At 34.4% G+C, this 10,129-nt stretch overlaps 1 protein-coding gene and 1 pseudogene across 1 annotated transcript; both read right to left on the bottom strand.

Annotated features, from left to right (window-relative positions):
• On the bottom strand, positions 1-2,773 carry LOC116004926 (SNF1-related protein kinase regulatory subunit gamma-like PV42a). Its single transcript, XM_031245131.1, has 3 exons — positions 2,374-2,773; positions 1,396-1,768; positions 1-481 (listed from the first exon to the last, which is right to left on the bottom strand). Exons 1-3 carry the CDS (start codon positions 2,724-2,726, stop codon positions 140-142), a joined length of 1,068 nt encoding a protein of 355 aa, XP_031100991.1. The 5' UTR covers positions 2,727-2,773; the 3' UTR covers positions 1-139.
• Positions 2,774-4,022: 1,249 nt separating this feature from the next.
• LOC116010983 lies at positions 4,023-8,370 on the bottom strand (annotated as a pseudogene).
• Between the last annotated feature and the right edge of the window lie 1,759 nt (positions 8,371-10,129).

Genomic DNA, 10,129 nt, shown 5'->3' with positions numbered 1-10,129 from the left:
TCAGAATTACAGTGGACTGGTGTTCCTTGTAAGGACTGAACATGAACTACAGTACTAAACACACATGTTGTACGTCTAAGAGTGACATTATAGAAACTCAACTCAAAATTACAGTGGACACCGTACCGAAACATACGTTCTAACTCCTGAGGGGCTGAGAAAGCATCCAGAGGCGGATGACTCTTATCATATCAGTGAGGGAGAAAACCCCTTGAAGCAAACCTCCGCCGTCAACCACCCACACACGGTGCACCCCGTTGCGCACCGCCTTCTCCACTGCTTCCCCCACCGTGAATTCTGTATTGCAAGCTACAATCTCCTTCAACGACGACCTCACCCCCGCGGTTTCAGGTGAAGGGGATTCCGACAGCTTCAGCAGCAAATCAATCACCTTCCAGTTCAGACATGTTTCCAAAAGTGATATCGGGCATCCTCTTAGGTCCGTCGCAGAAAACGTGGCGATCACCTTTCTCTTTTTGCCCTGCAACCATTACAACAACAGAGTTTAGCAAAGATAAGCTCGGTTATAATTAAGTCCTAAGTGACAAATTATGGGTAAAGATGCAAAATCAAGCCATGACGGTTATAGTGTCAGACTCTCTCCATCCCGAATTGGTTGTCTCATTTGCTTTTTGCACACTTTTTAAGAAATTAAAGTAAATGTAGTATACTTTTCAATTATGTCCCTTACTTTTTCACTTTTAAAAATAAAAGCACTAGATAAAGCAAAAGTGATAAAGCTAAATTGAGAAAAGTAGAATGATGGTGATGTTCAATTTTGAAAATAGAACAACGTTTTGAGACAAACTAAAAACAAAAGTAAAACAGGTAAAATGAGACAGATGGAGTATATATTAAGACTTTAATTAAGTGGTGCGAATTGAGTAAACTTATCAAATAGTTTAATTAAACGGAATGACTAGAAATTGTCTGTTCATAAACTCTAAGCCTAGATTGGCTAGATAAAACCTATATCGTAAGGATACAATCAATACATATAGTAGATTAGTAGGTAGCACATCCAGTTTATAAGTTATAAATAGGTAGCGCATCCAGTTTATAAGTTATAAATTAGTTTATATTCTCATATTGTTTAGAATAATGAGCAAACTTTATTGTACAAAATGCAACACAACTGAAAAAACATCAATCATGACTAGTTAAGTTTAAATTCAATTTAGGTTAAATTACATATATATGTAGCATCTAGTTAAGTTCAAATTCAATTCAGGTTAGATTACATTTATATTTAACATCTCCTCTGTCTTATAAGGGTGGCTTCTTATAGGCCCAAGGACCGATCCTTTTACCTAATAAGTTGCTAAGTTAGCATAACTTATCCTCCACAATCCTGTTGAGAGTATGTTGAACAATGTTTAGATGAGATGAACTTACGTTAACAAGCTGTCTGTGATCTTCTTGGATGGTGTTGGAAGATTGGACGATGGGAACAGCATTAAGTGAAGCAGCCCTCATGCATTTAATGGCGTCGATGACTGTGGCTTGATCGGTGACACCGAAAACAGTATCGGTCACGGCTTGAAACTGCTTGCTGTCTTTGATGGGATGAGACATTATACCTTTGACCTCCTCGTTTTGGTTGTCGTGTTCTCTCATTACAAACTTCAACACATCCATTTGTGTCAGCATTCGGTAGCTTGATGCGGACTCCACTAGCTCTACGCCGGCTATGGTCTCCGCTTGGCCCTCTATTGGTACCATTGCACGGTGGATGCCTTTGCTAAACACTTCCATACAGTCCACAAGGCTATCCCAATATATATATCATCACCAACAAGTACAAATTATAACCTTATCAAACATAAGTACAATATATGGGAAATTGACTGAAATATGAAGAAATAGAGAGCAATTGACAAAAATATGACATTTTTCAAAAGTTACAGAAATATATGTAAAATACTTTTGGGGCAAATGCCGGTGGGATCAGAAACTCGTTTCTCAAAAGCGTTTGACTGTTATTTTACTTTTTAAAAATACGCCCATCAAACCCATTTCTGTAACTTTTGAAAAATGTCATTTTTTGTCGATTGCTCTCCATTTCTTCATGTTTCAGTCAATTTCCCTACAATATATAGTTATTATGTACCAGTCAAATAGCGGTTTGGGCCAATAGAAAACTCTCATAACAAAGCCAATTCTATAGATACAAGATTAATATGTTACAGTGAAATAGTAGTTTAATTTATAGACAACGTTAACTTGTTTGACCACTATTAATTGTTTAACTAAGTTAAACTTTAGTTAATCAGATTTTTTTTTTTAATTTTATTTTAATCTTATTGTTCTAAAAGAATAAAATTCAAAAAGATTTTAGAGTTCATTTTGTATGTTTGATTGAAGGGAACTTACCTCATACTGGGATTGAGTGTCCATAAGCTGAGACTTTCGAGGCAATGACCGATTATAGATGACACCGGAGTTGCCAGTTTCTGGTCAAGATGATCGACATCATCGTCGCCCTCGCCGGCGATGTGAGCCAAGATATCAAGCATGGTGACCATCCCTATATAATGCTTCCTGGCGGCGCCAGAGCGCTTGTCATACTCCAGAATCATGGAACCGCCTGCGCCAATCCACTGCCCCGGCGGCGCAGCCACGGGCACTGCGGCCACCCGGTTAGTCAAAAGGGTATTCATAGCATCGGCCAGCGTGGCAGTGTAGGGCACCTCCACTAGTCTTCTCTTGTCGTGCATTAAATCCATCACCTTCTTTTCTGCCAGCCTCTTGGGCTGAGCTTCATGGCTCTGGCTATGGCTTTCCCTTGTTGCCTGCATAGTTTCAGGTGAGTCTGTGGATTGCAGAGATTATGGAAGAGAGGGGAGAAATAAGGAAGACTTGTTGGGAAGAATCTGTACGTGTAGAATGTTTCTAGTAGATACGTGGAAGTGTTAAGAGATAAGAGAGTGCCATTCATTATATTCTCGCTACGTACACGTGCTGCTTCAAATTCGACTAGTGTCAACATTATGCACGCAAATTTTACCGTGGATCACGCATCAAAACGACATTGTTTTGATTAATGAAATCAGGCGGGTGAAACGGCCTTCCTTCTGCGCCATTCACTATCAGTTTATATACACTGCACTGCAGTTACATTTCAACACAATTGCCGTTTCTTTTCGATATAACTGCAATTTCATTCGATACTATACACTCAAATATGTGAACATGTTATTCAGTTTACTTTCAACCCATCTACAATTTCTTTTATAATACACTGCAGTTACATTTCAACACAACTAGAGTTATATTTCGATATAACTATACTTTCATTCAATATCAATTTATATACACTACAGTTACATTTCAACACAATTACAGTTACATTTTGATATAACTACAATTTCATTCGATAATATAAAAACAAATGTGAGGCAGTATCTTTTGAGATGAACTGTAGTATCAATTACGGAGCTCCGTTACGATTTACGGTAACCGTTTCTCCTACTTACTAAAAAGACATCGTTTTGTAACCATGATCCATGGTATAATGATTGCTATATACATGGTTGGGGCTCCCAAAACGCTCGTGGAGGGTCTAGACCGCGATTAATATTTTTTTTATTTGTTTAAAATTTCTTAATTTTGACTTAATAATTATAAATTATTTAATACTTTAATTAATATTAAAGTATTAAATATTAACCTAAAAAATCTAGAATTTGAATAGTTTAGAGTTATTTACCTCAAAACAATGTGATTTTGAGTGAAATAACCATTTTTAAAAAACAAGGACAATAGCTAATTCGCCGATTATGCAGTTTAATCCGTGCCTAGGTGGCCTAGTCGGCGCCAAAGATGCCTAGGTGTCGCTTAGGCGACAGACTCAGCCGCCTAGCCGGTCGATCGCCTAGACCACCGATTTTGGTGATACGCTAGATGATCGACCAGTGCCTAGCGCCTAAGCGCCGATTAGATTTTTGCAACACTGACTAAATATAAATATATATATATATATAGAGTATCAACCTCAAATGGTTTATTAAACAAAACATACTTTAATCATCTTGTCGTCTCCACAACTTTGCACTAGAGAACGCCAAATCATTTACATTGCCAACATGAGCATCAATCTAACACAATCCATAGCCACAAGAAATCAAGTATAAAAACCTATAAACATATATATTGACAAAAGAAGACTAATCCTCCGACCCAACGGTCAGCACACTAAGTGGTAAGGGACTGGTCAAATAATTTGCTCCAACCTCATGCTTAAGGGTGAGGTGCTGAACTACCACGCCAACCGTGTTAGTTAAAGTTTATAAACTCTATTTATAAGTATTAATGTATATTATTTATTATGCATATTGTCTATGTAATTATATAGTTATTTTAATCTCAAGATGCGTGTTATTTGAACAATCTGTGTTGTGTGCATATGTGTGTAGGAGATTATGTAATTGTATGTGCGCGTCGTGTGCAAGTGTGTACAATTTATTATTATATTATATTATATATACAACATTTACTTGCATGCATTGTTTAAAAATGACAAAATAACTTAATTAATTAATAAGTTGGTATAATCGTTAGCAAAGACGATACATACCTATATATAATACATAATATAAACCCCCACATCCTCCCTCTCATGATCTACGGATATCAATTTATCTTTGGGGTGCTACACAAGATTAAATACATGACTACCAATGGCACGAATCAAGCTAACTCCTTCAACATTTGCTAGAATTTTAAAACCATTATCACTTGTTGTTACAGCCAAAAATGTGCCTCCCTTATTAAACCGGATGCAAGGAGATGCCTGAAAGTTCATAATTCAAACAATACATGAAATCCATTAAAGAGAAAACAAGATGTGGATTGAAGAAAATAAAAAAAGTTAAATTACTTATTCTTACCGGTAATCCACCATCAGCTACAATAGATGTTGCCTGATTTTTGTTATCCATGTACCAAAACTTGATGACAGACTGATCCCCAACCGCCAAAATTTGGTTAGTTGCTGTATCGAATTGTACAATTTCGTCAGATTTCTTCCCAAGACCAAGATAGTAGCACTTCACTATTCTTTTCTTATCATTCCACTCGGCCAAGTGTGACTTGCCATATTTGTTAGTACCACAGGAGAAGAGCCTGCAATTCATTAAAACCATAAAATTAATTATTTCAAATTAAACCGACCTTAGTATCTACATTAACCTTTTTGAACATATGTAAAATAAGAGTTGAAGGAACATCAACAAATTAAACATTACCTATTCCCATCAGCACTATAAGTCATTCTTGTGCATGCATAACCAGGAGCATCATAATTAGCTATTGAGTTCATCGCACCTTGTACCCTAACTTTATCTTCCCATCAACGTCAGTGGATAAGATGAACTAATGTACATAATAATGCAAAATTATAATTGAATGAAAAAACACATCATATATGCAAACCATATTTAGAAAATTAAATAATGTGAGTTACCAGAAAACCATTTTTTTCATAGGGACATATCGAATGAACAGGTGATTTGTGACCCTCAAAAGTGTACAGTTTAACACCAAAGAAAATATCCCATACCTAACCACACAAATAAATTTAGTTAACTCCATATAATTATCAAATAGCATGTATCAATCTGAAATGGTTTATTAAACAAAACATACTTTAATCATGTTGTCCTCTCCACAAGTTATAACAAGCAATTGCTGGCTTGCACTAGAGAATGCCAAATCATTTACATTGCCAACATGAGCTTCAATCTAACACAATCCATAGCCACAATAAATCATGTATAAAAGCCCATAAACATATATATTAAGAATAGATTAGACACTAACAACTAAATACGTAATCTAATTGGTCGATCACTTAGAAAGTTATAACACAAACCTCAAGGCGATTTTGCATTTCATTGTTGCCAGAATAAGAATACAAATGAACAATGTTCTTCGAATATGAAACCCCTGAGTAATAGAAATAGCGTCCATTTAATGAACAAAAAGAAATTAGTACCTCCAAATAGCTTTCATTGCATGTTTTTGCTATTCATTAGAACAAAGATTTAGATTTAATGCATACCAAAAAGAGTCCCATCAAAATTCCAAATTACGCGATTGACAGAAGCTGTATATTCATGGAACAAAGAAACCTGTAGATAATAGATACATAACTTACAACATTTCTTTTAATTAATAAGGATTGAGTATAAAAATAAAACATCTATTTTATTTTAAGATTTATACATTGTGGTATTACCTGTAGAGCCATTGAACAAGCTGCAATATCCCAAAGTTTAAAATTTCTGAGTGCAATCCTTTCTTTGCTACTGACCTCCCATATTGCAACATCACCGTTGTTTGTTCCAACTAAAGAGCAATTATAAAATATAATGTGACTAGTAACAAACCTCCCATGTAAACACTTTTTTAAGTAATGATTGAGTAAGCAACATTTCAAAAACATGAAAAATAATTGATACAAATAATATTTTTCAGTTAATATCCAAAATGTGTCATAATTTTGTCATAATTCTCAAATTGGTCATTAACTATTAATTCACACAAAAGTGGTCACTAGACTATGAAAAAATATACTCAGTTTAGTCCATTTAAGAACTGTGGTATAGGCAATAGACTATTTTGCATATTATCTCAACATTTTTTCATAAAGTTGTACCCGAAAACAAGAATGACCCGCATGACATATGTATAGTAGTTAGTGGCTTAGTAAACTAACCGAGAATCATAGTTTAATGTAAAGGATGAAAATCCATGCTTTTAACAGTTGTGCCTTGATTCATATTTGCTACAACAATTGTTGGAATGTCATTAAAAGAATATTTTGCTTGGTTCTGTGGAGGATATGTAGCGGTTGGCAATATGCTAGCAGTGTAGTTGTCGACCTGCAATCGTTCATTTTCACTTTATAAGAATGATTAACAAAACTCAATTAAAAATTAAATAATCTAAAATTCAGTACATACAACTATACAAGCTAAGGGAGTTACGTTAGTATATCCTAATACAATATGTTGTCAAAATCATATAAAATTGACTTTAAATTCCTCTACTTATTGAGTACCTTTTGGGGTATCGCAAACTGTTGTGTCAACCTGTTCAGTGTAGATTCAAAATCTGCAATCTGATAATTAATTGTTGGACTATTTAAGGTAATTGGTCCACCAGAAGTATATTGGTGTGGCACAAAAAACGGATTATTGGCCATCCATTCACTCTGAGGTCTAGGTGATGCTGTAAATATGGGAGGTTTGGTAATGGTAGATGATGAAGCTTGTGCATCATCTTGTTGCTTACAAGTGTGGTCTGCAAAAAGGGTTTTTATTTGAGGTTTGGGCTTTCGATTATTGCAAAGGTGGTGTTGCCAATTCAAACTGCAATATAAGAAATACAAAGATCAGAGTTAATAAAATAATGGTCATAAATTATATTATTCTTGAAACTTTCATTTATTAAAAATTTATTTCACCCACCTTTGATTGATTAATATTTGCAATCTCGACTTTGTTACAACAGGAAACTCAAGCTTATCATGAAAAGTTGGATTTTCTTCAATCAGTTTCTTAATGTTGGCGAGCATTACAGCCCTAGCAGATTTAGGATCCAAATATTGCTCATTGTCCCTATAATTGTATAGTATATTTACCATCAACATATGCACCAAATTAGTTACTCTACATACTTTATTTAAGAAAACCAAAAGGAATTGAGCACCTTATATTTTTGATCACCAAAAGATCTATCAACTCCCTGTAATCGTCATTGTTGGAAGTACAAAATACTTGCAAATCAGTTGTTAAAATTTCCAGAGCCTTGGTGCGATCTCCTCTACATACGAAATTCAAATTTATAAGCACACATAGACCTTACTAATCATGTAAAGTACACAAATAGAAAAATCAACCAAATCCTTAACAACGTTTCAAAAATTATAATTAGGATATTATTTACCTGTCGAGTGTTTCCAAATAGTGCATCTTTCTAATTTCAAAGAAAATTTTCTTGGAAAATTGGTTATCGTCTATGTTGGTGAAACCAGATAAATACTTTTCTGCCTTTTCCAATTCCTCATTAAATACAATGTCCTCCAAATGCTTCATGTTGAAGAACAATCCAGACTCCTCTTCTAACCTATGTTTTCGATTTAATAATATAAAATATAAAATATAAAAAAATCACAAGATCAACCTAATTAAAATCTTCAAAAGGAACCACAAAACACATATGATAAATAATGAATTAACAAATAATGTTTCAACGTTTTTGAGTAATTAATCTTAAAGATCCTTACAATCGAGCTGTCTTCTCATACTTTTGTTCATTTAGGAATTGTAGGATGAGAAAAACCAACTCTTTCTTCAGCGAAGCCATGACAATGTAGATCTGAGAATAAAACTCCGAAAGACAACATGAATGTTACTTTTATCTGTATACTTGAATTCTTGTGCTCTCTGTCACTTTTCCGACTTAGTGTATGTAAAGACTAAAGAGAGACATTGAGAGAGCAATAAAGAAAGAAAAGTAACCGTTAAAGTGCCACCTAAAGCATGTGTTAATTAGATGAGTTCATTTTATACTCATCCGCTAAATAAATTCACAAATAAAATTTGAAATAAATAAATAAATTCACAAATAAAATTCGAGCCTAACTTACCGGTGGTGGAGGCCGTCGGCGAGACAAGGAAGAGAGGCGACAGTGGCAGCTGTAATGGCAGACGGAGGAGCGAGTTCGAAATGGATGGAAATGGCATAAGTGTGTGCGTTTTATTACGTTTGAAAAAGAGTTTATTATCAAAATGGTCCCTCGACTATTGTGAAATTACCAATTTGGTCTCGACAATTTTTTCCCCAATTAAATCTTCAACTTTGAAAAATTTAACCATTTTGGTCATCCGTTTATTTTACTGTTTGATATCCGTTAAATCGGGACCAAATTGGTAATTTCACTATAGTCAAGAGATTATTTCAGTCAAAAATTAATTACCGAAATGGTCCTTTGACTATAGCAAAATTACCAATTTGGTTCCGATTTAACGGATATTTAACACCAAAATAAACGAAGGACCAAATTGGTAAAATTTTTCAAAGTCGAAGACTTAATTGGGCAAGAAAAATTGTCGATGACCAAATTGGTAATTTCACAATAGTTGAGGGACCATTTCGGTAATAGACTCTTTCAAAAAGGAATCAATGATTGACAGTAAGATGTGCCAGCTAAAGTTAGCTCACAAGTGAGGTTTCAAAAGGAACCAACCATCTGTTATGAAACCTCACTTGTGGTGTTGTCCTAATCTTATGAATCACCTTATAACATGGTGTGACCAAGAACCTTTAAAACCCCTAAAAATTAGCCCCTTTTTACAACCCAAATTAAACCTTCAAATCAAATCCACATAGCCTAATAAATCGTTCTAAAATATTTTCTTTAATTAGAGTGTGAAGAGAATATCGTGCCAACTAGGTTCGTATCATACTTTAGTTTCCATTTCTAGATATGATTTTTTTTTTTAGTACTGCTGACTCTGTTTTTAATCTTCAACATAAATATTGGCACATTTTTTAAAAACTTTTAGATGTAGAGACAAATGATATGTCAAAAAGAAAACAGAATTTGCAAAAATTGGGGAAACTTTTCAGCATACTACACGTCAAAAAGTTAAAAGTTCTTATTCTACTCATAAATGCATATGAGGCCACAAATTGGGGAAACTTTTCAGCATATCACTAGTGTCATCACGTGATCAAGAAATAGAAACCATAGTGACCGAAATCTAGAAGAAATCGAATACACTTTTCAGCATATCACTAGTGTCATCACGTGATCAAGAAATAGAAACCATAGTGACCGAAATCTAGAAGAAATCGAATACATACACGTTGTTATTGTTGTTGTTGTTGTTGTTGCTGGTGGTGGTGGTGGTGGTATTGTTTTTGTTTTTCCTAAGATAGAATTAGGAACCAAACAGAGCAGTCCATCTAAAAAGATCTAATGAATTTGAAGTAATTAGATAAAAAAAAATATGATGACATTTTTATAGGTGGTTAAATTTGAAAGTTGTAGTGCCACTATATTTGAAGGACCCTAGCTAATATTAAAATATTTTTAGTATACTTCTGATCCATTCTAATA

The sequence above is a fragment of the Ipomoea triloba genome, chromosome 2 (assembly GCF_003576645.1).
Source record: "Ipomoea triloba cultivar NCNSP0323 chromosome 2, ASM357664v1".
NCBI lineage: Eukaryota > Viridiplantae > Streptophyta > Magnoliopsida > Solanales > Convolvulaceae > Ipomoea > Ipomoea triloba.
The sequence above is the reverse complement of the archived record's forward strand: the minus strand, read 5'-3'. Positions and strand labels throughout refer to the sequence as shown.

Excerpts from the sequence above, each read along its gene's own strand:
- LOC116004926 (XM_031245131.1), bottom strand. The coding sequence starts at position 2,726 with ATGGATTTAATGCACGACAAGAGAAGACTAGTGGAGGTGCCCTACACT. Across the intron at positions 1,769-2,373 it reads ACACTCAATCCCAGTATGAG|CCTTGTGGACTGTATGGAAG; the intron begins GTAAGTTCCCTT and ends ATATTGGGATAG. Across the intron at positions 482-1,395 it reads ATCACAGACAGCTTGTTAAC|GGCAAAAAGAGAAAGGTGAT; the intron begins GTAAGTTCATCT and ends TAATGGTTGCAG.